Source organism: Colletotrichum lupini, chromosome 2 (genome assembly GCF_023278565.1).
Source record: "Colletotrichum lupini chromosome 2, complete sequence".
Taxonomy (NCBI): Eukaryota; Fungi; Ascomycota; class Sordariomycetes; order Glomerellales; family Glomerellaceae; genus Colletotrichum; species Colletotrichum lupini.
Window position 1 is genome coordinate 4,062,500 of NC_064675.1, and position 26,695 is coordinate 4,089,194.

A 26,695-nucleotide genomic window follows, 5' to 3' on the forward strand; every position below is an offset into this window, starting at 1 on the left:
AGCCTCATCGTTATCTCAATACCAGCTTGGCGAGGCGCCCCTTAACCTATCGTGGCGCTGGGACATTTGTAACACAATGTATCATTACTTCTCATTTCGCGAACCACAATGTTGTGCATCGTTACTGGGAGTCATTTCTGGGTGTAGGAGAAACGCCGGTGGGCTGTTGAGGCATTGCCTCTTGGATTCCATGTTCTCGAACATGCTCTTCACGAGGCATAGGCGAAGTTTGAGCCTCGCGCAGCAAGCCAAAAGTCTCGCACCACCTGATTGGTACCCCTCGCTCCACGAAGACTGTCAGAGATGGTCAGTGATACATTCCCACACTCTCAACGAAGAAAGTCAAACCCACTTCATGATTTTCTTAAGAAAAACCGCTTTTTCATCGCCAGCTAGCTGCTGGCTTGGGAATGATGGGTCCGACAAAGCTTGCTCGAGCCAATTACGAGCTTTGGCTTGATTGCTGACCATCTTTTTCAGAGGCTCACTTAATCTGTCGAGTTCGCTCCTTGAGGCAGTTCCGCCGATGTTACGAACGATGGACTGGGCCAGCAATGGGCCTAACTGAGCTATCGCGTGATCTATCGTCGCATCTGCGGGCTTCAGAGCCATGAACGTGGCCTAGTGCTGGTCAGTACAATTGAGTGTCGTATGTCTCTGAGTTGGCGAACAAACCCAGAAATCCGCAGCTGCAGCTTTGGGTAGTGGCTCGCGCCCATCTAGGATCCGCAAGGCGTAGATGAAGAAAAATTCCGTAAGAGGAAGGCAATCCGGTCGGAAAAGCGACGCAGGCTCCCGCGAGATCAAGCGGTTCGTAAATTCAATGCCGTTCTGCGCCAACTCTACATCATTATCTGGCTCTGTTACGTCAAAATCGTGAGCGTGGTCCTGGAATCGAAACTAATGCGATCTTACCTGGTTGTTGCTGTAGTAAAGTAATGACCCATCGGAGAAGTTTCGTCCTTACTTCATCCACATCACCGCTCTTCATATTTCTTAGTGAACTAAGAAAAGAACAAGCAGTGTTCACAAAGTAGCCAATTCGAGGTGTTTGAGGTGTCTGTTCAGTGAGGTAGTCGCATACCAGCCCTGGAGGGAAAACGAATGGGCCAGCGTCCGACTCGGAAAACCCCGATCGGAAAATGGTGCAAATGCTCTCGGAAATTTCGTCGCTCTGTGGGAACGCTCTCTGAAGCTGTACTATCATTGACATGATCCCAGACTGCAAATGGCCGAGTCTGGAGGAGCTGTCGGTCGCCGGGATATCCTTCTCACTGTCCAGGTCGAAAGGCACGTCGCCCGGAGCCTGTAGACCTTTACCAATGCCTATGAGGCATCTCAGAGCTTTCAAGGCCATGTGCAGGGGAAGTTCCGACGGATCGCCTAGCGTCGGGCAGCGATGAATGTCTGTTCCGCTGCCTGATGCGTCGCTCTGGAGTCTGGGCAAGGACAATAGATGCATTGACAAGCGAGCATCTTTCTGGACGAACGAGAGTAAGAAGTTAATATGGTCGAACTTGGTGCTCTCATCTGGGACGGCTTGGATGACAGCGGCTATGGCTCCCATGATTCGCTCAACAGCCAGACAGTCCAGCTGACTTTGTGCGGCAATACCCTCATATTGACTGAGGAATGCGCTTGCCTCCGATGCCAGGATGGAGCGTGACGAGGAACAAAGCTGTAAAATGGATTTGGCGGCCGGCCCAGCTAGTAAGGGATCTGCAAGGACAGAGAACAGCAAATTCAGTGCAGCTGGAAGGCTTTGGGTCTCGCGCTCAAAGTAATCGGAGTATCTTTCAATCAGGGATATACAGGTCTGGCGAGTGCGACCTGGCATAGACGAACCCGATGTCCGAAGAAGGTCGAATAGTGGTGAGGAGAAAACAGCTCTGAGGCTTTCGTCGCACCTGGCATCTCCAGTTACGCAATCGGCGAGGGATCCAAGACAGAACGTTGCAGCTTCAAGATCAGACGAAGAGTTTGGTGACAACGACTGAAGAGTCAGATTGGCGAAAGTTGAGATTAAGGGAGGTCCAGTCACGGTAAAGGTCGATTGAAGAAGGTCAGCAACATCCTTCCTTGCATCGCCAAAACCGGCGCGGTCAACCGAATCCCAATCAGCAAGAACACTGGCAGGTGGGTATGCAATTCGTTGCCACACAGTCGATATAGCTTCCAGAACGTGGGATGTAGCCGTAGAGACCCATTCCTTTGAGCCCTCTTCCTCCGAGTAAATGCAGTCTGTTAATGTCTCAACATAGGTGGACCAGAACTCGAGGGCCGGGACGAAAATCTTGTCCTCGCTGACAGGATATCCCTGGGCAGAGAGGAGCCCACGAAGATGTGCGATAAAACGCGATGAGCGGGCATCCACACCGTGAATGAGATCCTCAACCTTGGAATCGCCAAGAGCGATCATGAGCTGCCCGAATTGAACGGAATCAAAGTCGAAGTCCCCTTGGACAAGACGCTGGTATCGCTCATGAGACCACTGGGTCTCGAAAAGAGAAAAGACGGATTCGTAATGTTCATCTGTCAAGAAGCCCGAGTAGTTTGACAGAATTTCGGAGAGCAACTCCACGGCCCCCTCGTACAATTCGTTATCGCACAAAGCTGTGATCGTAGGCTGAACCAGGGCCCGAAGAGCGTGGACAAGCTCGTCGTTGTGCGCTGAAACCCTCTGAGAGAACCAAACCCACGACTGGACGATGTGTGGTGAGCAACTTGTCCCTAAAGATGAGGCATTCACGCGATTGGATAAACGAGGTGACTGCCTACCTGTAGACAAGTTATGGTGTCTTTCTGTAAGCTGTGGCTCATTGGATCTGAAGATCTTCGGCGTAAAAATCCGTGAGACATGAGAGCCATAGCATCTGGAACATTGCGCGTGAGATTTTCATATAAACCCATGCTTCCGCGCCGTTAGTGAACAGACCAGGATCAGAAAGGCTGCAATGCTCACTGTTTTGCTGAGTTCATTTCCACTTTCGTTGCTTCGTCTATTAGTGCTCCTGAGAACCATAGTGCGGCCTGGAAGTTTCGAGGCTGGAGTGTTTGCAGGACGCTCGATAAATCGATGGTTTCATCGACTCGGTCTTGGGGCAATGCTACACCTTCGGACAGAGAGAGACAGAGGTGACGGATGCAAAGCCCCCACTGGGTGGGAAAGCATAAGAAAAAGGTTACCAAAGCTGCGGATAGCTTCCTAACGACCATGGCTCCGGAGCCGTCGTCCAGAGACCTGACAAACCAGCCTATGAGATTTTGTAGCAATTCTGATGCATCTTCCTTTGACAGCGAGGAGCTGATCTCGATATTAGTGGCGGTGCTGGCCAAATTGAGAGGTGGTATACAACCTTTCGGTGTTAAGCTTGACAATCAGGGTGAGGGCACCGAAGAACTTGACCTTGTCGTCTGCATAGCCCAAGAGATCACGGGCGATCCACCAGCCGGAAGGGGATCTTTGCATGCGATGAAGCGTCTCTTGGATGCGCGCAATGGTCTCAGGAGGAGACGGTTCATAGAGAGCCAGTACTAACTGCGAGGCGACTGTCAGCATAGTCACTACCTTGCCGAGGGTGGGTACGAGACTTACGGCTTCTGCCTCTTGTATGGTAGATGGCAGCTGTGGTTCCATGTTTGCGAGAAAGGATGAAGCACTTAAATGTTTGTCGATTTTGTTCTCATGTTGACACTCAACTATCTCCTCAATGATGAAGATGTGCTTCGACGTGAAGAGGCAGGCGCAGGATGGATGGCGGCGTCAGAGCTTGGAACTATGGTTGAGCGTCACAATTTGAAGTTGAGGCTCTGGGTAAACATAAAATGCAGGCCTAGTGCCCAAAGTGAAGCGTAAGAAAGCTCGGAGAAGATGAGGGTGGGTCGGGTCGCCTGGAGGACCAAATGACACGAGCGACAAAGTAACCTGGTGAAGAACGGACAACGTCTTTTTCTATTGGAAGGGAAGATGGAAGAGAAAGACAGTGATACGAGGTGTCACGGATAGAAGAAGATTTAGTGTTTTAATTTCTACGGATAACCTGGCATTACCTGCGAACAAGTCACAATAATGACGCCTAAGTATCCAAAATAATCCCCTTCCATTGGCAAGAATGGCAGCTCATAGTCCGTTTATGCGATTAAGGCGACTAAAAGTCTTGGGAAGTAGGCAACTGGTAGATAACTCTGTGCAAGACATATGTATTCACCTAAGGCATTCGACAGTAACCGACTTACTTACCTAATTAAGGTATATATGTACTTAACATGGTGCCTTGGTACCTGTCCATGCGACCCACGTGCCATCTCACCACGCCACATGCTCCAGCTGCCTATTACACAGGCCCCCGCTGTCTTAAGGTACCATACAGAAGGGCGGGCAGTAACGGAATCTGCCCCTCCCTCAGGTCTGAACATGAGCTGGTGCGGGGCACTACTCACTTTTGTGGAAGGAGAGCTGGTGTGCATTTGTATGTATCTGTCGTCCAGGCCCACACTATCAGGTAGCTAGGCAGGATTACCTACTGTACCCAGGCCTGACCTGAGCTGCAGCATTTTCCAAACGTGGAGTCGTCACAGTCAGCTCCTTCCATTACCTGCGTACGTGCCTACCTACCTTACTTGTCCCGACGCTGCCCGTGGAGTTAGTTGTCCCCGCGCAGGTCAAGCCACATCGGGTATCCCATTTACCTTTGCCTTAACCTCCGCTTCCCAATTGACCACACGCGCCCACCGTCCTGGTCGTACCTCCAGCATTCCCTCCTCATGCTCAGGACCAGTCTTCGCCCTGCCCTTTGTCTTGTCTGCCGAACCAGCTATCGATTCCCTACAAGCAGCGTCAGCGTCTGGCCCCCGCCCGCTGCATCATCCGCCGGCTTTCATATATCTTCTCCTGGCCTTGGCCATCGAGCATTACACCAAATCCCAGCCCTAGATATGGAGCGAATCGACACAACCAGCCGCCTCTCAAGGCTCAGAGAGCTGATGAAGGAGCGCAAGGTCGACGTTTACGGTATGGACAAATCACTGCAAGCCAGTTTTCTGCCGGTTGCGTTGTTGTAGCGTCGTCACTGATTCCCTGTTCTTCTATGTGTAGTCATCCCCTCTGAAGACTCCCATGCCTCCGAATACATCGCTGGCTGCGATGCTCGCCGGGAATTTATCTCTGGTTTCAGTGGCTCTGCCGGCTGCGCTGTCGTAACCTTGGACAAGGCTGCGCTGGCTACCGACGGAAGATACTTCAACCAAGCTTCGAAGCAGCTTGATCAAAACTGGTTGCTCCTGAAACAAGGTCTCCAAGATGTTCCTACATGGCAAGAATGGTCTGCTGAACAGTCTACTGGTGGCAAGGTTGTCGGTGTTGACGCCAAACTCATCACAGGCTCCGTAGCCAAGAAACTCGCTGAAAAGGTCAAGAGATCTGGCGGTAGTGATCTGCTGCCTTTGGATGACAACTTGGTGGATCTTGTGTGGGCTGCTAATCGCCCGGCTCGCCCCAAGAACCCCGTCAAAGTGCTGCCCGAGAGGTTCAATGGCAAGGACGTCAAGAGCAAGCTCAAGGACTTACGCCAAGAGCTGGAAAAGAAGAACTCACCTGCCTTTGTTGTGTCAATGCTCGACGAGGTTGCCTGGCTCTTCAATCTCCGCGGCGACGACATTCCCTACAACCCCGTCTTCTTCTCATATGCAATCATTACTCCCGATTCAGCAACCCTTTATGTTGACGATACTAAGCTTGGAAAAGAGACTCAGGATTATCTTGCGGAGAATGACGTCGCTGTCAAGCCTTACGAAGCCATCTTCGATGCAATTGACGCTTTACGATCCGAGGTTAAATCGACCGAGTCAGCAACTGGAACTACATCTCAGAGGTTCATGATCTCCAACAAGGCATCTTGGGCATTGAAGCGCTCCCTGGGCGGAGACGGTCAAGTTGACGAGGTAAGAAGTCCTATCGGGGACTCTAAGGCTGTCAAGAATAAGAACGAGATGGCTGGTATGAGGGCTTGTCACATTCGTGATGGCGCTGCTTTGATCGAGTACTTTGCTTGGCTGGAAGACCAGCTTGTGGCCAAGAAAGTGAAGTTGGACGAAGTTGAGGCAGGCGACAAACTCGAACAACTGCGTGCAAAGCAGAAAGATTACGTTGGCTTGTCATTTGACACCATTTCATCGACCGGTGCGAAGTAAGTTTGGACTTCTCTTGCCTCTAGTGAACATATTCTACCTGGGCTATGGCGGCACCATGAGACACCAATCATCCCAACTCTTGCTGATATCTCTCCAGCGCCGCTGTGATTCACTATAAGCCGGAGCGAGGGGCATGCAGCACCATTGACCCCAATGCCATTTACCTGTGCGACTCTGGTGCGCAGTACCTTGACGGAACTACCGACACAACAAGGACTTTGCACTTCGGACAACCTACGGAAGCGGAGAAGCTCGCCTATACCTTGGTGCTTAAGGGGAACATTGCGCTGGACACTGCGATATTTCCCAAGGGCACAACTGGCTTTGCGCTTGACTGCTTGGCTCGCCAGCACCTATGGGTACGTATTAAATCGCAGCCTTGACCAGCAGAGATGGTTAACTAACACTGCTTGCGCCTCAGAGAGAGGGCCTCGACTACCGTCATGGAACTGGTCATGGTGTTGGGTCGTACCTCAACGTACATGAGGGCCCTATCGGTATCGGCACCAGAGTCCAGTTTGCCGAAGTCGCTCTTGCACCAGGCAACGTAGTGTCTATCGAGCCAGGATTCTACGAGGACGGGTCATATGGCATTCGGATCGAGAATGTCGCAATGGTAACCGAAGTCAAGACAAAGCATTCTTTTGGCGACAAGCCCTACTTGGGCTTCGAGCACGTCACTATGGTCCCATACTGCCAAAATTTGATTGACCCCAGTCTCTTGACAGTGGAAGAGAAAGCGTGGCTAAACAAGCACAATGCGGAAATCTTCCAGAAAACGAAGGATTATTTCCAGAACGACCCCTTGACCCTAGCGTGGCTGACACGGGAGACGCAACCTTTCTGAGGTTATCAGACCTAAAAGCGGACAAAGGCGGCGAGAGTAAAGGTAGCTGCGAAAGATAGCCGGAAAACAGCATTGTGGAAAGGCTTTGTCAGAATGGCCTTGTTTAGATGTTTCTTCAAGCCGAGAAGCTGGGGCAAGTCCAAGCCATATCGATGCGCAAGCTATGGAACGATTGTTAGCACCGAATTCAAATAACTATAACCCGACGAGTGAGTTCCCTGGGGAGCGGCAGCAAGTACGTAAATGGTGAACATGGCTAGGCCGGTAAGGAGAGCCAGAGTGTGAGATAGAAAGCCGACGAGAAGTCCAACTCCAAATCCTATACCAATATTAACAAGACATACCCGTTCGGGATATATAATTCTCATACCATAGATGCTACCGCGCGAAAGCTGTCTCATCGATTCTGGATTCAAGCTCCCAAATGAACGGCGATCTTGCGCGCGATTGGGCGATGCCGCGGTTGAGGTGAGATGAGAGCCAAAGTTCCCAGGCGTTTGTCGGTAGACAAGTGAGTAGGTGACGCAAAAGCCAGCGCCGACCGGCCAAGCCAGGCGCCGACCGGCGAATCTTGCTGAAAGGAGGCCGCTCATGGGAACGTTTCAGCTCAGATGAAAAGCGAAGTCAACCAACGTTGCTGCATGTGGTGGAGGAAGGTGGGAGAGACTAATTGAGAATAAGTTTGTAAACGAAGAGTCGTACCTTGGCACGCTCATTATGCACCTTTCTTACGTGCCCTTACGATCATTGATTTACCCTCCATTAGGTAAGGCACTACTAGTCTCATACTTTTGTTGCTCTTCTTTACATAAGCACCTAAGGCACGGTACATTCCATGACCTTGCGAATGAGGTACAGTTGAATACAGGCATTTTGGTCGGGCGACTTCCAACATGACAACCTCAGATACGCCCCTGACGTGCGTTATAAACGTGGCAGTCTGGAGCGTAGATTGCGGAAACGAGTTGAGGAACCAGGCATACCTGGCAAGCTTGGTGACCCATACCGCCGATGTGCCATTAGCTACGTAACCTAGGCACCTTAGGAACCGTGAGTTGGAACCTAACTAAGCTTGGTATCGAGGTACTTGGAGACATGCCAAGCAACTTGATCACGCTGTTGCATGTGTTTCCACTGATGATTATGTCTGGTTGCTAATTCGGAGGACCTCGTTACTCGAGGGCGTCAAGGATTGGTGCCTCAGTGCCTTGGTGTTTTCCTGTCCTCTGACGTAACCTTCCTTCAAGTCACACCGCATGGCCATCCCAAAAGGTGTTGACATTCAAGTAACAAAGAAGCATCGCCAACGCCACGAACTCCCCACCCCCTATAAAATCTCAAGAAGAAACCGCCATCCCAGAAAGGGTATCCGCACAACCATGATATAACAGAAACAGAAGCCAGAGAAATTATACACCTCGTAGGGAGGATCCCGCGTGTTCGCAAATATAGCGAGCAACGCCCAGAGGGCGACCCCAGGTATTCACCAAGGCGGCTCGGTGATCGTCAGAAGCCCCATAGATCAATAGTCCTCGTTAACCTTGGTAACTTCAGCCGAGGCCACCCCATACGCCGCGAATGCGCCTTGCAAGCTGGATATCCTTTTGCATGATGGTCACCCTCTTAGCATGGATTGCACAGAGATTTGTATCTTCGAAAAGGTGAACCAAGAAAGCCTCGGCAGCTTCTTGCAGTGCTTGTATTGCTTGTGACTGCCATCGCATAGCTTCGCCTCGAGGCCTTACCGACTCGGCAATTTCGCGAACCTAGAGAGAACGGTTAGCCTGTCGTGTCCTAGAGTATTGACTGGGTCTGAACGTACTAGACGTGAGAAGGGAAGACGTCGCAGCAGAAGGTCGGTGCCATTTTGGTATCTCCGAATCTCCCTAAGAGCAACCGTCCCTGGTCTGTAGCGTCGCTTGCCTCGATTGGGGATCGGATCGCCAGCTGCTCCTCGTCAGCACCCGTCCTACACGACCGGGGAAGCATAATCTTTACGTTGGACATCGCTCTGTCGCGATTTGCGACGCACAACGTCCGACTGTCTCTTCTTCGGAGGCATGGCGATGAATAGCGTTTTCCGAAGTCTGTTTTGCAGAGGTCTGCTCGGGGGATCCTTATTTTGACTAAAGGGGCGAAGTGGATGTCCAAAGGAGGGCCGGACAAGTGCGATAGCCAAGACAAGGTTGCGAGAGTGAGGGCAGCGTAGGAAAAGTCTCAATTGGGATTGCGACAGTAGGGACAGAATAATGAAGGTCAACTGAGCTTCATCTATTATGTTTGACGGATTAGAAGCCGGGACGAGATTGTAGCTCGGAGGTGATAATGGTGGTGTTGAAGGAATAACGAAAGTAATTGAGCTACTCTCCCATTCCGATAGGACCTGAACCGTAGTGCGCTACCAGCCCCGCGATTTTCAAGGGAAATCGATCGGGACGCGTTTCGCGTGTTTCTTAACGCGTGTCCTGGCTACGCCAGGCCACTTTACGCGTACTGCACCACTTGCTGTGCAGGGCTGTCTGTGTGAGTCGGCACTGTGAGGCTGATGCGGTCCCTTTCCATAGCTGTGGGTTTACTGATGGCACGTGAAGCGCTAGGTAATGTGAGGTGGATATACAAGTACGCGAATAAGGTACCTTGTGGGAAGGAACGGCACCAGTTTACAAGGGGCCGATTACTGTTGCTAAGTACTGGTTGCCAAGCTGTCCCCACTCCCCACTTCACCTCCAGCAATAAATTGACCGGCATCAACCGTTCGTCAGCGCTCAAGGTGCCGACCGTGCCTACCTAGGTAATTCCTACCCGCTAGGTACCTACCTACGTTACTCAGAGGCCACCTCTCCAGACTTGTAACTTGACTACATGCAGTCGTGCTCCCACCCTCTCTAACCTCAGTCACTTCCCAAGCCGGCGACGTATCTGACGATTTATTGCCGATTCAACTTCGTCCCTCCGTGTAGTCACGGCCAGTCGCTTGGTCTCTTCTATCGACAAGCATCGCAAACGTAGTGTTATCCGTCCTCCCCGACGCTTTTGCAACCCCTCAACCTAGCTACACTCTCAGACGACCAAGATACTTAGACGGCACTTCACGCCCTTCGATTTCCGCAAAGCTCCGGCACGGCAGGCAATGAGGGCAACTTCTTTGCCGACGAATCTTCGCCTCTGAAGCACTCTCATCCCAGTTCGTTACGCAGCATGGACCAGATGATGGGTGACGGGGGCCGATTCCCCCTTGAGACGTGGTTCTGGGAAATGCCCATTTGCACCAGATGGTGGACGACTGCTACCGTTCTGACTAGCGCTCTCGTACAATGTCAAATGGTCACTCCCTTTCAGTTGTTTTACAGCTTTCGCGCTGTCTTCGCCAAATCCCAGGTTCGCCTAATTCTTCCATTCTTCATTTATTGATATGTTGGCGATGATTGCAACCCCACCACAGTCTAGTTCTCTCCCCCGAAGACATTCGAACTATTGCTGATCACTCTGAATGTCCTCATAGTACTGGCGTCTTCTTACTACGTTCCTCTACTTCGGCCCATTCTCGCTCGATCTGCTATTCCATGTCTACTTCCTTCAGCGCTACGCGCGGTTACTCGAAGAGTCCTCTGGCCGCTCCCCAGCACACTTTTCCTGGTTGCTCGTTTATTCCATGGCGAGTCTTCTTCTCTTGTCGCCAATGGTCTCGATGCCGTTCTTGGGCCACCCACTCTCTTCAACTCTCGTTTATATTTGGTCGCGGCGTAACCCGGATACGAGATTGAGCTTTCTTGGACTGCTGGTCTTCACAGCCCCCTACCTACCGTGGGTTCTGATGGCCTTCAGTCTTATCCTCCATGGCTCTATTCCCAAGGATGAAATTATGGGCGTGGTGATCGGTCACATCTGGTACTTCTTTACTGATGTATACCCGCCTTTGCACAATGGGTCGCGTCCATTCGACCCTCCAAGCTGGTGGAGGAGGCTGTTTGAGAGACGTCAGGTGGAGGAAACAGCTGATGGCATCAACAATGAGATTGCCATTGCCGGAGGGCCAGAGCTTGCTGCTGACGTTCGATGATGGGACATGTTGGGCAAATCTATTGGGGACGAAAAAGAAGATGGGAAAAGCTGGTGGGATTAGCAACATTTGCATTGTTCTTGGCGTTGGGGTATCAATATCGCCATTAAGCGGCATATGTCTTTGTACCCATGCATGATTTTCATCAACGAAGCACCTCAGGCTTGAATTCGCCATAAGCATAGATACCTTAGAGCTGACTTCCACGCCCGACATTTGTCCCAGGCGAAAGCACAGGTCAACGTAAGAATGTCATGTATTGTTATCCATGTTCTCTTTGCAACGTGTGTTTCCCATTCTAATGTGTCGTGATTCAAGATGCTTTGACTAGCATTGCTTTTTCCTCAAGTACCTTGAGATAGCCAATTCACATTTCGGGCGATGGTTCTGGCTCTGACTCTGGCCGTCTTGACTTCCACGCGCGGTCGCAAAGGAAGGCCGGGCTGCCGCGCGCCGATGGTGGGTTCCAGCCGGAATGACCTACCTTATGGTAGCCCCGCCCACGTGCAACCTGACTTATCTATGTACAAGTAGAGGTAAGGCCGGACGGACAACGACACGCTTCATTTCCAGCACCTCTTCTGATGACCCCACCTGCTGAGCCAATTGCGTCATTTCAAATACAAAAAGTGAAACCGACCTCATTACCTACTGCCTCCAAAGCGCAATCGAAATAACACCAACTCAATACTGCTGACCACAGAACCTTTTGATATTCTACTTTGCGGAATACTCTTGATACAAAGTACTCACAGTGCCATCTATATAGGCATACAAAACCTCTGAGTCTCATTTACGCACAGCTCTCAGGCTTGCGATACATTACCCACTCACCAACATGAGGGCTTATTGGTATGACGGCCTTGATGTAAGTTGAGAAGAAGCCTTTCTTTAAAATGTCTAAAATGACCAAAGTTCGAGTCCTCGGTAGTAATCAATCACTGACTATCAACGACACCATAGGGTGACCAGCGCCTGGCACATGACTCTGGCAAGGAGGTTACCGTCGAAGATCTGAAGAAGCTTGGTGTCTTTTACCACCAAATCCCTAATCTGGATGGTGTCAACCAGCTGGCTTCGGACCGCGGCTATAGGAACCGAGACGAGATTGTTGTGTCGCCAGAGAAGATGGGCGAGATCTATGAGGAAAAGGTCAAATCTTTCTTCCACGAGCACTTGCACGAGGATGAGGAAATTCGTTATGTTCGTGACGGTCAAGGTTTCTTTGACGTCAGAAGCGCCGATGACGCTTGGGTTCGTATCCGTGTTGAGAAGGTAACATCGCCATGTTCGTCGGCAAATGGCGCTGCAACCAGCTGACCATTGGCAGGACGACTTAATTATCCTGCCTCCTGGCATCTACCACCGCTTCACAACCGACGAGTCTAACGTAAGCAGTGCATGTATTCAGAGGTTATGTAGTTTGCTAACAGTCCAAAGTACATCAAGGCAATGAGGCTCTTCAAGGATGAGCCCAAGTGGACCCCTTTGAACAGGACGAAGGACCTTGATGTGAACCCGCACAGGAAAGAATATGTTGAGCAATACCTTCAGAACGGCGTGTCAGCATGAACAACCAGCTAAGGACACGGTACATGGGGGAGAGTCTGTGGGCATGAGCGAAGCAGGTGGATAAGATATCTAGTGGGAGTATGGAGATGATTCGTGCCACTTGCGGGATCCTTTGCACTCTAATCATGTTTCCGAGTACAGCAAGTCTCGTTACGAAGGCACCTCTTTGACTAATGTACGACTTGGCAGACAGGCGCTAGACTGGGTAATGCCTATGCTGACATCTCCATCTACTGCACAGCGCAAATATGACGAGATCTGACGAGATTTGTCCCTATTGTCTAATTCCTCCATCAAATGAAGACCGGCTTGCCAACCCCAAGATGCCAACGGTGAACGGCCGCTCACCCGTAAGAACAATCACTGCTCTGCTGGAACCAGTAGACAGCGGAGAATGGGAGTGGCTCATCCAGCACTACCTTCCTACCTACCTTGGCGGTCATGAGGAGGCGACGCGAGAACCATCCGACATCCATCCCGTGGCTGAGGATCGTGAAACTTGGCATCAGAAGCCAATTTTAGATGCATAGAGACATACCGTTATACGGTTACCCAGCCGCTCATGCATGTACCGGGATTAAGAAGGGGATATGGGGAAGTGGGGTACGGATATACCAGTTCTCATCTACCGAAATCACCGGGTTCATCCAGCAATCAGCACTGGTCACCTTGCGGCCTTCAACAACCACACCCTCATCGGTCTCGGTATCATTGGAGCAGGCAAAAGTACCTCGCCCGGGTAGGCCTTTCCCAAGGCCACCAATTCTTACCTCGACCTTCACTTCGTCTCACAGGTGGATGCACTGAGCAAGCTGAAATCTCGCATTCGATTTACGTTTCTTCTCCATACCTCGTCTTGCTCTATATTGATTTAATGGCTCGGATATCTTCACTTCCTAAAGCCACCGGCATTTTACCGTTCCCTTTTCTTCCATCTTACCATCAATATTGCATCTAATAGCTCTCTTCCGTAACGAACGAGCTGCAACGATTGCCCCTCTGAAGACTGCTTCCATACCGACTGCCAAGAGGCCGCGAGCTTATCAGCAGAGCTACGTAGAGCTCGTAATACCACCCAGCGACTGTGAAACGAGCGCGATGGACGTGTGTAGCGAGAACAGCGCGACTCCCGCGGATGGACCGTCAAGAGTGAAGCTTCAACTCCCAGCTAGCTGTGATCCACCACAACTTGACGGCGAGAGGAAGCAGTTGGTCTGGGTTGTAAGTGATGGGACACCCTAATGTTACTTTCTGACATTGACTGAGCACTTCCTGTGCAGGTATTTGGTGGAACCGGCCACATGGGTAGATCTCTTGTCAAGTCCGCCTTGTCCAAAGGAGATCTCGTCACTTCCGTGGGCCGTGTGTTCGAGACGACACCGGAGGAAATGGTAGCACAGCAGGACAATGAAAATTGCTTGGGGATGCTGTGTGACGTTCGAGCGAGAGACTCGGTAGCGCGGGTCATTGAACGGACCTTGGAGCGGTTCCAGCGATTTGACGTCGTAGCCAACTGTTCTGGCTATGGCGTAATTGGAGCATGTGAGGACCAGGATGAGCACGAAATCCGCAATCAGTTCGAGACGAACTTCATGGGCACTTTAAACATTATCCAAGCCAGCCTACCTTACTTTCGCCAACAGAACGGCGGCCGCTACCTGATTTTCAGCTCGACGTCAGGAGCTCTGGGTGTTCCAGGCCTCGGCCCCTATTGTGCTACCAAATACGCCGTCGAGGGACTCATAGAAGCTATGCTTTACGAGACAGACTCATTCAACGTCAAGGCAACACTCGTAGAGCCGGGGTTCGTCAGAAGGGACGAGCCAGATACCCTTGCAACACCGTTACCAACCTGGGGTCATTTCCTCATCAAACCTGCGAGCGATGCCTACGCACAGGCAACATCACCAGCGTTGCATGCCAAAAGAATGGTTCAGTGGCTCGGTGACCGGCAGCCGACAAGCGCCGTCAAGTGTGCGGAGCTCGTCTGGCAACTAGCTCATTGCTCGTATCCCCCGCTGCGGCTCCTTCTGGGGAGCTATGCAATAGAGAGTATTCGTGATAGGCTGCGGTCCGTCACCGAAGAATTGGAGGATTGGAAACATCTAAATTTCCCCGCTCCGCCTGATGAAGGGGAGGGAAAGGAGGCGCAAGCAGATCAAGATGAAAGCATGGCCGACTCTGGGCAGGATGCGCCTGGCCAGGTAACTGCGTAGGAGTTGTGTACTGAGTCTGAGTGAATTTTGAGTTCTTTGTTTTTCTGTGTCAACGGCAAAGATGCGAGTGGTGGGTGCTGTCTCTCGCAGACTCCAATGCGCAAAGAGTCCTCGGTGCTTCAAGCTTTGCCAGACATCGGGGACATTCTTCTACAAGAGAGCAGGGGAAACCCTTTGAAGTGATGGAAAGCGAAAACAAATCACAGAAGAGAAGACTGCAAGACCAGACAGACGAGGCATCTGTTGAATGAAGCTGACGTTGGCAAAGTACCCGTCCGTACTTGCAGGTCCTTGAAGTTGTCCCCATGATACACGCGAGTCTCTTTCGCCTGCTTTGAAGAACCAGCGTTGGGGGTACTCTTATCTCTGCCTACACGTCATCTTCGATTCTACAGGGCGGCTGACGACGGGAGAGGGCCTTGGAAGTACGTATTGTTGCCAACATCTGGGAGCCTCGCCATTGGACGCCTCTGGGTGCCATCTTCTCACCCGTCTTATTCAGCAAGCAGTTGTGCTTTTAGACATGCCGCAGCGATGAAACGGGGCAATGAAGCTCGCATATGTGACCGAAAACCCATGAGACGCTTGCCTTCATTCAAGATCATGAGTGAGCCTGGTGATGAGGTCACCGGGAACTGTACTGTGTTGTTGAGGCTCAGCCTACAACTTTGCCTTCTCAATTCTTTCCTGCTCCGACCATGCCTTATTGATGCGAACATTTTGCCAAAACCGCCAGGCCCCAAGGGCTGCCGCTGCTGGTGGACACGCCAGAAGCAGCCAACTCCACCATACTGGGCTGGAGGCCTGAACGTGACGGATAGCCTCGCCGATGTCTCTCTTCAAGTCTTCCTTGGAGCCATCATTCCATAGTACGACGCCCTTGCCCTCACCTCTGGCTCCACATCTCCGTGCCTTGAGCCTCACATCCGTCTGGCTGAGCACGCGGTTCTCGGCGTCTTCGCGGCTGAGATGAGGATCGCGGGCCATGAGACGCTGCATCTGTACCTCGGGGTCCTTGACAGCAACGACAAAAACGGTGCCGCAGAGGCGGTCGAGGCTGCTTTCGAATAACAGGGGAACGTCGAGGAGAACAGCCCAGTGACCGGTGACATAGGCACGGAGAATGGCCTTGTACATCTCAGAGCGAACGGCGGGGTGAACAATGCCGTTGAGTACGGCACGGTCCTTTTTGAGCTCTTCCGTGTCGCCAAAGACGCGCTTGCCGAGGGCGGGTCGGTTGAGTGGTCGACCTTTGCCGTCGGGCCCGGCCTCGGGCATGGTCTCTGAGACCGGGACGAGGAGGTCCGGGGTTGTGGGGAGGAAATGCTTCACGATGGCGGCATATCCCTTTGATCCGGGTTCAACGACTTTCCTCGCGAGGACATCGGCATCGATGAGGGGAATGGAGTAAGGGGGCTTGGAGAGGATGGAGGAAACGGTTGACTTGCCCGTTGCAATGGAGCCCGTAAGACCGATGAAGAGCATTGTGAGAGAATCCCCGTTTCAGGGCGTGATTTCGGATTGGCCTCTTCTTCCGAAATTTAAATGCGAGCCCCGGCGACAAATGCGATGGGTTCGATATCGGCGCCACGGTATTGAATTGGAAATGCGGGAGCTGGGACGGGAAGAGGGATGAAGTTCAGGTCGTTAATGGCGATAGTGGGGGTGGACTGATGATGGATCCGAGGTTATTTCGAGTCGAGGAAGAAGGAAAGCACAGGGCAGGTACATGAGCTTGGGGTACGACTACCCATGCGTCAGCCAATTGACATTCACTTTGCAGTTTCGGTGCCAAGCATAACTGAAAGAGAGCGCGATTGAAGGAACTTGGTACCTTGGCAACGTAATGAACTTTTGGCGACTTTGGTTGTCAAATTATCTTGGCTTGCGCAGAAATCATACAATTCTTTCTTGACGGGACGAGAAAAACGCTGGCCTTCGTTCAGGTCGGTACACTGGCCCCTGGGGTTGAGGTGACCTTGGGAGCTATCTCACGTACCTAGGCATATACGGATAGGTAGGCACCATCCCGAAAGATAGCGCCAGGGGCCAACCTTGCGGTCTTGCCTTATGTAATTCTGAAGAACAAGAAAAAAAGCAAAGGAAAAAAAACCCAGACAAAAAAAACTGGACAGGGTGAGGCAGCGTGACACTTTCCCTTACTGTGTGCCCTGTGGTCGAATTGGAATGGTGCACCCCTGGGTCTGCCAGGTGTCTAGTGGTCCCTTGCATTCATCCCTTCTTACCAAAGATACTTTCATGGCTCCTTGACTGGGCTGTCGCGGGCAGTATTTGGAGAGCTTACGTGCCCCGAGATTCTCCACCTGGCCTGTAGAAAGCACTAAGGCCATCCAATCTGAGGTGAAATTCCGTGACCCTTGATGGGTAGGCGCACGCGTGTTCCCCTGCGTTCCCGTCCCGTCCGTTCTAATTAATGCCCAAGAGCCTTTGACCCCCTTAACCTCCGTTTTCTTTCTTAACCCCAGATCTTCAACAACGCTTCCCCTAGAGCTAGATCACCGCGTCCGCAAACAACGAAGCGTGAAGGACCGCAGCTACGACTCGATCAACCCATCACTACCTTCTACCTCGTCGCAGTTGCGAGGCCGGTCATACACGACTCTCCCCGTTACCGAATCTCGGCGCATTCGCAAGCTCCACGGCTGCATCCTGCGCCAAACCTATTGAAGCCAGCTTGCTTCTACTGCCAATTTGATATACCGTCCAGACAGTTGTACACCGAGCGCCATCATGACGGACAAGAAGAACGAGGATTACGAGCTCCGCTCCTCCGAGTCATTTGGAGAGAAGGATGGCTTTCTGGCTCGGCCTCCCCCAAGGCCGCGTCCTACTCTTGGATCGCCAATCAGCAAGATTGACAACAGTCCCGGCGCTGCCATTCTCGCCTACTGCTTCTCTTCCATCAGCATGACCGTCGTCAACAAATACGTCGTTTCAGGCCAGTTCTGGAACCTCAACTTTCTTTACCTTGCTGTCCAGGTGCGTTCTATCCAAAGGCAAATCCCCAGTCGCGACTACCTCTAACTCAGCCCTCTTATCCAGTCCATCGTGTGCATCCTTACCATTATCGTGTGCAAGAACCTCGGAATGATTACGAACCTGGCGCCATTCGACACTGACAAGGCAAAGAAATGTTGGTCTCGTCTCACGTGATGCAGGCATCGGCCAAAGCTTACTATCTGCAGGGTTCCCTATCGCACTCCTCCTGGTTGGCATGATTTACACGGGCACCAAGGCCTTGCAATTTCTCTCTGTGCCGGTATACACCATCTTCAAGAACTTAACCATCATCGTCATCGCGTACGGCGAGGTTTTGTGGTTCGGCGGCAGTGTCAGCCCTCTTGCCCTTCTCTCGTTTGGCCTGATGGTCCTCAGCTCCGTTGTTGCCGCCTGGGCTGATGTCCAGCATGCTCTTGGAGGTGGATCGCAGTCTGCCGAAGCCTCTGCCGCCGTTTCGACCTTGAACGCTGGGTACGCGTGGATGGGCATGAACGTTTGCTGCACTGCGGCCTATGTGCTGGGCATGCGCAAAGTTATCAAGAAGATGAACTTCAAGGACTGGGACAGTGGGTTACCCTGAACATCCAGGCGTTCCTAATTGGCAGAATTTACTGACGAGTGTGTTATAAAGCCATGTTCTACAACAACCTTTTGACGATTCCCGTCCTCATCGTTTGCACATTCCTTGCCGAGGACTGGTCTTCGGCAAACATCGAGAAGAACTTCCCCGTCGAGTCGCGCAACAGCCTGTTTGTCGGCATGATCTATTCGGGACTCTGCGCCATCTTCATCTCCTACTGCTCTGCATGGTGCATTCGTGTCACCTCGTCAACGACATACTCTGTGGTTGGCGCACTCAACAAGCTTCCCATTGCCATCAGTGGTCTGGTCTTTTTCGACGCCCCTGTCACATTTGGCAGTGTGTCGGCTATTGTTGTTGGCTTCGTCAGCGGTATTGTCTACGCGTGGGCAAGAATCCGTCAGACGGAGGCTTCCAAGATGTCATTGCCGACGACACAACCTATGAGCGCGAGCTCGCAAAGCAATAGGGATGCGAACAAGTAGTGGCTGCCAGTATGGAAAGGTTGCCGGAATAGAGGCAAGTTTTGGGCGTAGCTTATCCGCGTGAGAACCTTGTGTTGGTGGCACGCTGATGACGGCCGTCATCTATCCCATTTTGGACAGCCGTGCAGGAGTGATGGCCGAGGGCACAATAGCATGTGAACTCGGCCAGGTTCGGCTTCGCTCTGCTCTTGAGATCAGCATAGACAAGAAAACCTGTGCCGCGATGCATGCTTCAGCCTTTGAGGTGTGGGCGGAAGAGCGGAACAAGGAGAAGCACGAGATGACAAGATACGAAAAGGCGTGTTAGAATACTGCAGCATTTCGTTTGCTGACGAAATGAATGTGGAACGATAGTACAGTACTATGGACGATGTAGCAATGTTGTAATGCCATGACACTGATTTCGCGAGGGCCCTGACAAAATTCCCGTTGTGAATTGGTCGGCAGGGGGGCGACATATCTGCGATCCATTTTAACGATTTGATTCAACAAGATGTGGCGGTGAGTTTGGTTGAGATGCTGAACATACCGATGCGCCCCAATCGGTTGAAGAAAATTGCAACGCTGACATCGCCCCACGTACCCACGTCAAAGCTTAGAGGAGTGCAGCTTGCTTCGTGGGGTTTGAAGTAGTAAACGGTCCTCAAGAGAGAAACGCGAGCCATCGGCATGTGTTTGTCAGATGGCTTGACTACCTAGGTATCTTCCGCACCTGAGCTGCTAGGCTACTCTAAAGTAACTCGTCACGCAACTTCCCCATCTTAGGTGAGGGAGGAAGCAACGGTGGTTCTTGTTGAAAAGCTTGGAACTGATGCACGTTGGGCTCCCCTGTAGAACTGTATGAAGTAGAACATACCTGAGGTAGTTACCAGCCATCAGGACCCGTGACATCACACTCCACAGTATGTACGTTAGGGTGGGCAGCTGAGGCATGTGGCAGAGAGCATCCTGACACTCCTCCAAGCTTCCTCTAGCGTAGCCTCGGAAAGCCACTCAAGGCAAACTTAGAGTAGTATAGGTTTATTAAACTAATAATTTAAAGCTTTCTTTTTTTTATTAATAACATACAAAGTATACGTGTTATAACTCATTTTATGAGTTAAATATTTATAATTAAAAATAATTAAAAATACTTATAAATAAATAATATTTTCTTTGCTATTTTAAGAAATCCTTCTTAATTTTTAGAGAGAAAAAAAAGGATTGACGATGAACTAAAATTCCTCTCGTTGCACTCTTCTCTCTTTATGAAGTTTAAGGTTTCTTCTGGAGGAGGGGAGACAAGAAAATCCGTTCGCATCGTTTAGTTAGTGGGGGTTCCAGGGGATGCCTTTACCGTCCCCTCCCCCTTGCGATCTAAGAATGGCCCATCGCCAACAGGTCCACGTGCCATTTCAGCCGTCACACGAAACTGCTGTTCGATTTTTCTTCTTAGAACGATCCGCAATCATAGCTGTGTTGGCATAACCAGCTGTCTCTTGCCTGCTTTAGCTCCCGTCCCGCCATCCGAAGTTGGCACGCCGCCACATGATCCCAACATCCATCACCAAAGTCAAAAACCCTCATTCGACAGCTCCCCAACTAATTGCTTATTTTCCCTCGGCGCAAACTCGATCTCTCCGAGCCTCCACCTCTCGGTGTTTCGCTTCTCCTCTAACTCATCTCCAAGAAGATATGGACTAAGCGTATCTTCATCGCCTTTTCCTATTGCAAGTTAGCCTTGCACTTTGTCGTCGTTTTCGGATCTATTCGATAAGTGGCAGCGGCAGTTCTAGCCAACATGTTGCCCTTCATTCATAAGCGTACGTAATATGCACCCTCGACTAACGACTTGTTCATTCTGCCTATGCCGGCTTCTTCCACTACTGGAGCCTCTCTTGCTAACGTTTGCTTGCCTCTGTAGCTTTCGAGCTTCTTGCTTCTCGCATCGGCGCATCTCCAGACGAACGTCGGTCCCTCCCATCAAGCTCGGCTACATAGCGAAGCTCTACGAACCCCCGTCCCTAATAGAGCACCAATACTGACACCACGACTTCCCAGTCAAGCTCGTCTTTTCGTTCCTCATATCATATCCGTTAGCCGGCTTGCTCAAACGAGTTCCCGACTCCAGGCCTGACCTCAAAAACCTCTTCATAATAAGGTATGCTACCCAGCAGATACCCAAGCTGTTTTCTTTGTCTATTCCAACCGGTCTTGTGGCTGACGCTTCGACTCTTGGACTAGCACCTCTACTTTCTATCTGGTCGGGCTTTTCGATTTGTGGGATGGAGTACGCACCCTTGCTATCGCCTCTGCCGGCATCTACAGCATTGCGAAGTATATGCGTACCAGCCCATTCATGCCATGGGTCGGCTTCACATTTCTCATGGGCCACATGTCCATAAGTCACATCGCTCGTCAGGTGGCCAATAGCCCGTCTTCCGTCGATATCACTGGCGCTCAGATGGTGCTTTTGATGAAGCTTAGCGGTTTCTGCTGGAACGTCGCGGACGGTCAGCTCCCGGACGACCAGGTATCCGAGTACCAGAAAGAGAGAAGACTGATCGAGCTACCCAGTATGATGGACTATGCTGGATACGTACTCTTCTTTCCTTCGCTCTTCGCCGGACCTGCTTTTGACTACACCGACTATCGCAAATGGATAGACACTACAATGTTTGACCTTCCGGCCCAAGTCGACCCCTCAAAGAAGCCTCCTGTCAGGAAGAAGAGGAAGATCCCTCGCAGTGGGACACCTGCTACTTTGAAAGCGGCCAGTGGTCTGGGGTGGATTGCACTTTTCATGATTCTCTCTGGTTACTACCCAATCACCTACTTAACGAGTCCTTCGTATATGGATCATGGGTTCTTCCACAGGGTATGGATTCTTCACATGGTCGGATTTACCGCTCGTTTGAAATACTACGGAGTTTGGTGCCTGACCGAGGGCGCTTGTATTTTGGCCGGCCTGGGCTATAACGGTGTTGATCCTGTCACCGGTAAAGTATCATGGAACAGGTTACAAAACATCAACCCCTGGGGCGTCGAGACAGCCCAGAACACGCGCGCCTACCTTGGCAACTGGAACATCAACACCAATAATTGGTTGAGGAACTACGTATACCTTCGGGTTACGCCTATTGGGAAAAAGCCAGGATTCCGTGCCAGCCTTCTCACATTCAGTACTAGTGCCCTCTGGCACGGCTTTTATCCTGGCTATTACATGAGCTTCATCCTAGCCAGCTTCATTCAAACTGTAGCCAAGAGTAAGTACACCTACGAGAGAGCTACTGTAGGCTTAGAAGAGTGCATGATCGACTAACATTTATGATAGACTATCGCCGCTACTTTCGCGCTTTTTTCCTCGACGCGGCCAGTGGTGCGCCTACTTCCAACAAGGTCTACTACGACGTCCTCTCGCTTTTCGTTACTCAAATCGGCATGTCCTTCGTTGTCACTCCATTCCTTGTTCTAGAGTTCTCCGGCTCGGTCCAGGTCTGGGCTCGTGTTTACTTCTATACCATTGTCGGCACTGCGCTTTCCATGGCCTTCTTTGCCTCTCCGGCAAAACAAATCCTTCGCAAGCAACTCGAGGCACGTCAAGGCAAAGGCGGTGCCAAGCTGACCCGTACCTTGAGCCAAGACAGTCTTACAGGCCGGGAACCAGTCTTGGGCGTGTCGGCGGACCCTCAGCGAGAGATCGACGAGGCCATGGAGGAAATCAAAGCCGAAGTGGAAGCCAGACAGAGAAGCAAAGCTACTTGAAGATTGGGAAAGGGCGGCATCTTTGCAGACAATTGTTCCCGTCTTCATCCAAAGCGGCCTTTGTTCCTGCATACATGAAAACAGCGTTAATGGGCCTAGAGCCGTTGTCAAAGTCGCGAAATGGGCGAGGCGTTGGATTGCAAGCTGCCCTACAAGGGCAGGTCATTAGACATTTCAGGCTATGCAGATCTAAAACTAAACCATTATAATATGATGTCTATATCCCACAATAGTAACGTGATGCCACTGTCTGGCTCAGTCGTCTCCAATCACCCAACACCAGTCCCAGCATGTTTGACTCCCGTGTAAAGCCAAAGGGGGGGGTATCGTCAAGCAATCCAAGTCGCCCAACGAGAGAAAATCAGAAGGAAATGCCATCATGTTGTCATCAAGGGTATGGCCCAGTCTGGCCAGGTGTACAATTACAGCGAACTGCATGGCTAGCAACCGTCGTCGTTGTGCGGAGCCATTAGACTAGATGATAGAAATGGCCAGATGGTCGGCCGCCGAGAAAACTTGCTATGTGCATGTCTATATGAGAAAAAGAATAAATGATGTCGTAGATTCGTGAAGGGATTAAGTCGTTACCCCAATCGTGCTGCCGATGCGCTGGATTTCAACGGCCGATGATGCTTTTGGTGAATACTCGTTTGTTGCTGGGGCCGAAAGCTGTGTACCGCGGCGTGTTCGGGCACCATATCCCTTTATTTGAGGTGGTGCATACAGTTAGAAAGGAGGCGGCATGGAGTAGGCAGCTACACCATTTGGCCCCAGCCTTGCTTTACGCCGACGACAACGAGAGCCGCAATGGCGCCAACGACTAGAAGACCAATGACGGACATGTACCGATTAAGAGCACGCCACCAACGGGCGCTTTGGAAAAGAGTCTCGTCAACCGCTGCAACTCGCCGAGGAAGGTCTCGTTCTTCGTCCAACAGGCTTGATCGTGGGTCGCGCTCGGCCATCTCAGCTTGAGGGTCCGGGGGTAGCGGAAGGAAGGCAGCAATCATCCATGCTGGCTCAGATTAGCCTTGTGTCAATACAGTGCCGTTGAGTAGGAGTGTCTCACCGAATGGGAAGATGAATCCCAGAGCGAAGAAAGCAACCTGCACGTTTCGCTTCCCCAGCATGCTCGTCTCGGCTGACCACGTCATAGAAGGTGGTTCCCAGATGCTGTGACGACCAGCCCTCTGATCACGCCGCAAGTGGGGTGACCAGATACTGGATGTCTTCTTCCTTAACCCGCTGCGCATTCGGTTGTCTGTGAACGGTGCTTGGCCGATTTCCATGGAGCCGACATCTGACAGTGGCCGAGGGTTGGCAAGGTTTACCTCCCTTGGCCGTCGCCTGGGGCTATAGATGTTCATGGCAAGCTGTTCAACGCTGGGGGAACGGCTTTGGAATGAGCTTGGTGGCCGGCTATCATTCGGATCTGACATAATTGAGTCTCCAGAGCTGGCAAGGAATCGACGTTCTCCGCTTCCGTAGTAGAATCTACAGGTAGGCGAGTATGTTAGCTTGAGGTCCAATTACCGGTATCATAATGCTTCCTGCAGGACATCGGGTCGACTTACTTGGCCCAAGCGGGAATGGACGCCGAGTTCAGACTGTTCGCACGGGAGCTACTGGAGGAGTGGAGGTTCCGGTCTGACGAGGAACTCGAGAAGAAGCTTGAAAGGCCGGTCCGCGAAGGCCGTTGATGTAGCTGGTTCAGCTCTGCCAGACCGTCGCCATGTTCGTCTCGATCGCTGACCATGCGAAGCGTATTCCCTCTGCTGTGTGTAGCTTGAGGGCGTTCCAGAGAGTCCGTGAAGGATCTTGAGTGAGAGAGTGAGCGCTCCTCATTTGCAGCTAGCGACGACGAAATGCTAAGCATCTGCCGGCTATGGCTGCTCAACGGTATGCTACCCCGTCTCCCAGGTACAGACCATGGGGACACGGAACGTGAGGGAGGCTCGCTGTCCCCCTCACTCTCCGAAATCACGGTGGATAGTTGTGAGCTCCATTGGTGAGGATGAGTGGTCATATGGGATTCAGCAGGAACAGAAATGGGGGCGGGTTCCGTTGGCGCAGCTTGCGCGTCAGGCTGCCGACCTGGCTGGCTGGCCAGAACACGGGATCGATAGAACGCAGCAGGCAAGGCGAGGAAACTCTGGGCTGCTTCGAGAGTGAGCGAGCCGGAAATCGACTTCACCGACGCTGCACGACGCAAGGAATCCCTCGAACGCGACTTGTAGTATCCAAACCTTTCGTTGGTCCTCTTCTTCGCCTTGTAGGGTTTCAGCGGAGCCACCAAAAGGCTTTCCTGCGAGTACTCGGGTCTGATACGGGAACGGCGGCTAGAGGCGACGGAAGATGGTGCTGGGGACGATGCGCCAAGCACAACGTAATTCTGCTCGCTATCGGCCGTTTTTGGAGGACTTCTCTCGGCAGAAGATGGTTCTGGAGGCGAAGACCGGCCAAGGACTACGTAGTTGGAGTGGCTCGAGGATGGCGGTTGCAACGACTCCTCCCGCTCGGGCGAAGAAGGTAAGCTGGAACTGAATACCTTGTAGTTTGTTGTCTCGGAGGTCGTTGATGGCGCATGTAAAACGCTGTCGGTGTCGGTCGCTTGGGGAGAATTGGAGCCGTAGACTTTGTAGTTCGTCTTTTCTGAAGTCGTGGACGCAGTGACGGATGACTGAAAGGAGGTTTTGGGCTGCAAATCGTGGGGCTCGGAGGATTCAGACGAATCAGCAGCGATTGGCGCCTCTGGCAGCGGCGCGAGTCGAGAACCTGATGGGGATGACAGGTACGATGAGGCTGGATCGGATTCCGGGTAGAGTAGCGTCGACTTCTGCTTCTGCTTGAGATCGGGAGTGTTGGGAACCTTGCGTAGGCCACCAACCATTCGATAGTTCCAGGGAGACGACGAAGACCCGGCTGTGCTGGTAATAGAATCACCTGCTAATTGCGTGGTCGAGGATGCCGGGGTCAATGTGGAAGCGAAGCTTTGATCCGGGTAGGAAGTCACGGTTGAGCTGGGACGATTTTCACTGAAGGCGTCTGAAAGGCGCTCATGCGAGGCGGTAGTCGAAAGTGATAACCTTGGGGCGGTGCTAGAGGCGTGGTCTTCTTGGGTTCCGGCCCGCTGCCCCTGAGGCAATAGGGAAAAGGTCTTGCCATCGGCGTTGAGCGTAATGAGATTGCGACGGCGGGACAAGGGGCGCTTCGCTGAGGGTGTGACAGGCTCATTGTCGGCGCTGCGTTGGGTAGACCGGGATCGTGCATTAACGTGGGAAATATCGGTCTGATGTGGTGGAGTGGTAGGGACAGGGGTGGTGGGGGACGATTCGTCGCCGGGCAAAGAGTCGGATCGCAGTTTCGAGCCTGAAACACCGCTATCCTTGGCGCTCACCAATGGGAAGGTTGAGGAGGCTGGCGATAGCACTGAGGTTCGTGTGCTGGAAGAGTGAGACCGTCTGTGGGAGTAGCGATCGCTGGCGCGGCTGGCGGTGCGGTCGTCGGTCCATGAATAGCTGGTGTGATCGTAACCTGATGGGTTGGGAGATAGCAGTGCGGTCGTCGATGTGGGGGTGCGTGATGACGAAGCTGAGGCGGTTGAGTCTCGATTTTTGTGGCTTGGACGAGGCGGGCTGTAGGGGACGATGCGGATGGCTAGGGAATTAGACTGGGAATTGGAGCGCTCATGCAACGGCCTCCGTTGGGACCGGGAAGGGCTGCCCCGAGAGGGGCTCCCAGACCCGGACCCGGAGCCGGACATGCTCCGTGAGGTGGATGCGGGAGGGAGGAGAAACCGGTGGCTTTCGCAGACAAGCGTAAGGGTCGAGGCGGGTAGTCTTTGTCGGCGTGGGTTATCCGAGCCATGGAGTGCGAGTGGCACCCAAGCTTAACGGGATAGGGCGGTTGCGGGAGCAGGCGGGGGCCGAGCGCAATGGAATTCTCGGAGCGGCTGACTCGAGACCAGCACAGCTGGGGGTG

At 52.1% G+C, this 26,695-nt stretch overlaps 14 protein-coding genes across 14 annotated transcripts; 7 read left to right on the plus strand and 7 right to left on the minus strand.

The window, feature by feature from the left end:
• Window positions 1-84: 84 nt before the first annotated feature.
• CLUP02_03516 (uncharacterized protein) lies at window positions 85-2,979 on the minus strand (the record flags this gene model as incomplete). Its single annotated transcript, XM_049282536.1, has 6 exons — window positions 85-294; window positions 349-621; window positions 676-860; window positions 916-2,701; window positions 2,779-2,911; window positions 2,963-2,979. The coding sequence occupies 6 exons, from the start codon at window positions 2,977-2,979 to the stop codon at window positions 85-87; spliced, it is 2,604 nt and encodes an 867-aa protein (XP_049139679.1).
• A 337-nt stretch (window positions 2,980-3,316) lies between these two features.
• CLUP02_03517 (uncharacterized protein) lies at window positions 3,317-3,637 on the minus strand (the record flags this gene model as incomplete). The annotated part of the gene is made up of 2 exons (XM_049282537.1): window positions 3,317-3,538; window positions 3,596-3,637. 2 exons carry the CDS (start codon window positions 3,635-3,637, stop codon window positions 3,317-3,319), a joined length of 264 nt encoding a protein of 87 aa, XP_049139680.1.
• A 1,127-nt stretch (window positions 3,638-4,764) lies between these two features.
• On the plus strand, window positions 4,765-7,036 carry CLUP02_03518 (metallopeptidase family M24; the record flags this gene model as incomplete). The annotated part of the gene is made up of 4 exons (XM_049282538.1): window positions 4,765-5,011; window positions 5,096-6,185; window positions 6,287-6,548; window positions 6,611-7,036. The coding sequence occupies 4 exons, from the start codon at window positions 4,765-4,767 to the stop codon at window positions 7,034-7,036; spliced, it is 2,025 nt and encodes a 674-aa protein (XP_049139681.1).
• Window positions 7,037-7,047: 11 nt separating this feature from the next.
• CLUP02_03519 (FUN14 family protein) lies at window positions 7,048-7,629 on the minus strand (the record flags this gene model as incomplete). Its single annotated transcript, XM_049282539.1, has 3 exons — window positions 7,048-7,197; window positions 7,276-7,355; window positions 7,407-7,629. 3 exons carry the CDS (start codon window positions 7,627-7,629, stop codon window positions 7,048-7,050), a joined length of 453 nt encoding a protein of 150 aa, XP_049139682.1.
• A 957-nt stretch (window positions 7,630-8,586) lies between these two features.
• Window positions 8,587-9,598, minus strand: CLUP02_03520 (histone H3-like centromeric protein cse-4; the record flags this gene model as incomplete). The annotated part of the gene is made up of 4 exons (XM_049282540.1): window positions 8,587-8,802; window positions 8,859-8,983; window positions 9,035-9,162; window positions 9,525-9,598. 4 exons carry the CDS (start codon window positions 9,596-9,598, stop codon window positions 8,587-8,589), a joined length of 543 nt encoding a protein of 180 aa, XP_049139683.1.
• Window positions 9,599-10,234: 636 nt separating this feature from the next.
• On the plus strand, window positions 10,235-11,096 carry CLUP02_03521 (Der1-like family protein; the record flags this gene model as incomplete). The annotated part of the gene is made up of 2 exons (XM_049282541.1): window positions 10,235-10,414; window positions 10,539-11,096. 2 exons carry the CDS (start codon window positions 10,235-10,237, stop codon window positions 11,094-11,096), a joined length of 738 nt encoding a protein of 245 aa, XP_049139684.1.
• An 838-nt stretch (window positions 11,097-11,934) lies between these two features.
• On the plus strand, window positions 11,935-12,668 carry CLUP02_03522 (ARD/ARD' family protein; the record flags this gene model as incomplete). The annotated part of the gene is made up of 4 exons (XM_049282542.1): window positions 11,935-11,964; window positions 12,060-12,371; window positions 12,427-12,486; window positions 12,537-12,668. 4 exons carry the CDS (start codon window positions 11,935-11,937, stop codon window positions 12,666-12,668), a joined length of 534 nt encoding a protein of 177 aa, XP_049139685.1.
• Window positions 12,669-12,991: 323 nt separating this feature from the next.
• CLUP02_03523 (short-chain dehydrogenase) lies at window positions 12,992-14,884 on the plus strand (the record flags this gene model as incomplete). Its single annotated transcript, XM_049282543.1, has 6 exons — window positions 12,992-13,160; window positions 13,251-13,394; window positions 13,463-13,586; window positions 13,674-13,724; window positions 13,781-13,889; window positions 13,949-14,884. The coding sequence occupies 6 exons, from the start codon at window positions 12,992-12,994 to the stop codon at window positions 14,882-14,884; spliced, it is 1,533 nt and encodes a 510-aa protein (XP_049139686.1).
• Window positions 14,885-15,544: 660 nt separating this feature from the next.
• Window positions 15,545-16,369, minus strand: CLUP02_03524 (dephospho-CoA kinase; the record flags this gene model as incomplete). Its single annotated transcript, XM_049282544.1, has 1 exon — window positions 15,545-16,369. The coding sequence occupies one exon, from the start codon at window positions 16,367-16,369 to the stop codon at window positions 15,545-15,547; it is 825 nt and encodes a 274-aa protein (XP_049139687.1).
• A 56-nt stretch (window positions 16,370-16,425) lies between these two features.
• On the minus strand, window positions 16,426-17,235 carry CLUP02_03525 (uncharacterized protein; the record flags this gene model as incomplete). The annotated part of the gene is made up of 5 exons (XM_049282545.1): window positions 16,426-16,554; window positions 16,614-16,630; window positions 16,719-16,846; window positions 17,048-17,088; window positions 17,131-17,235. 5 exons carry the CDS (start codon window positions 17,233-17,235, stop codon window positions 16,426-16,428), a joined length of 420 nt encoding a protein of 139 aa, XP_049139688.1.
• A 30-nt stretch (window positions 17,236-17,265) lies between these two features.
• CLUP02_03526 (uncharacterized protein) lies at window positions 17,266-17,572 on the plus strand (the record flags this gene model as incomplete). Its single annotated transcript, XM_049282546.1, has 2 exons — window positions 17,266-17,293; window positions 17,394-17,572. 2 exons carry the CDS (start codon window positions 17,266-17,268, stop codon window positions 17,570-17,572), a joined length of 207 nt encoding a protein of 68 aa, XP_049139689.1.
• A 63-nt stretch (window positions 17,573-17,635) lies between these two features.
• Window positions 17,636-19,277, plus strand: CLUP02_03527 (UDP-galactose transporter; the record flags this gene model as incomplete). The annotated part of the gene is made up of 5 exons (XM_049282547.1): window positions 17,636-17,884; window positions 17,948-18,038; window positions 18,091-18,471; window positions 18,537-18,870; window positions 19,091-19,277. The coding sequence occupies 5 exons, from the start codon at window positions 17,636-17,638 to the stop codon at window positions 19,275-19,277; spliced, it is 1,242 nt and encodes a 413-aa protein (XP_049139690.1).
• A 1,473-nt stretch (window positions 19,278-20,750) lies between these two features.
• Window positions 20,751-22,714, plus strand: CLUP02_03528 (MBOAT family protein; the record flags this gene model as incomplete). Its single annotated transcript, XM_049282548.1, has 5 exons — window positions 20,751-20,772; window positions 20,874-20,918; window positions 21,011-21,110; window positions 21,194-22,215; window positions 22,284-22,714. 5 exons carry the CDS (start codon window positions 20,751-20,753, stop codon window positions 22,712-22,714), a joined length of 1,620 nt encoding a protein of 539 aa, XP_049139691.1.
• A 755-nt stretch (window positions 22,715-23,469) lies between these two features.
• On the minus strand, window positions 23,470-26,477 carry CLUP02_03529 (uncharacterized protein; the record flags this gene model as incomplete). Its single annotated transcript, XM_049282549.1, has 3 exons — window positions 23,470-23,729; window positions 23,784-24,208; window positions 24,289-26,477. The coding sequence occupies 3 exons, from the start codon at window positions 26,475-26,477 to the stop codon at window positions 23,470-23,472; spliced, it is 2,874 nt and encodes a 957-aa protein (XP_049139692.1).
• Between the last annotated feature and the right edge of the window lie 218 nt (window positions 26,478-26,695).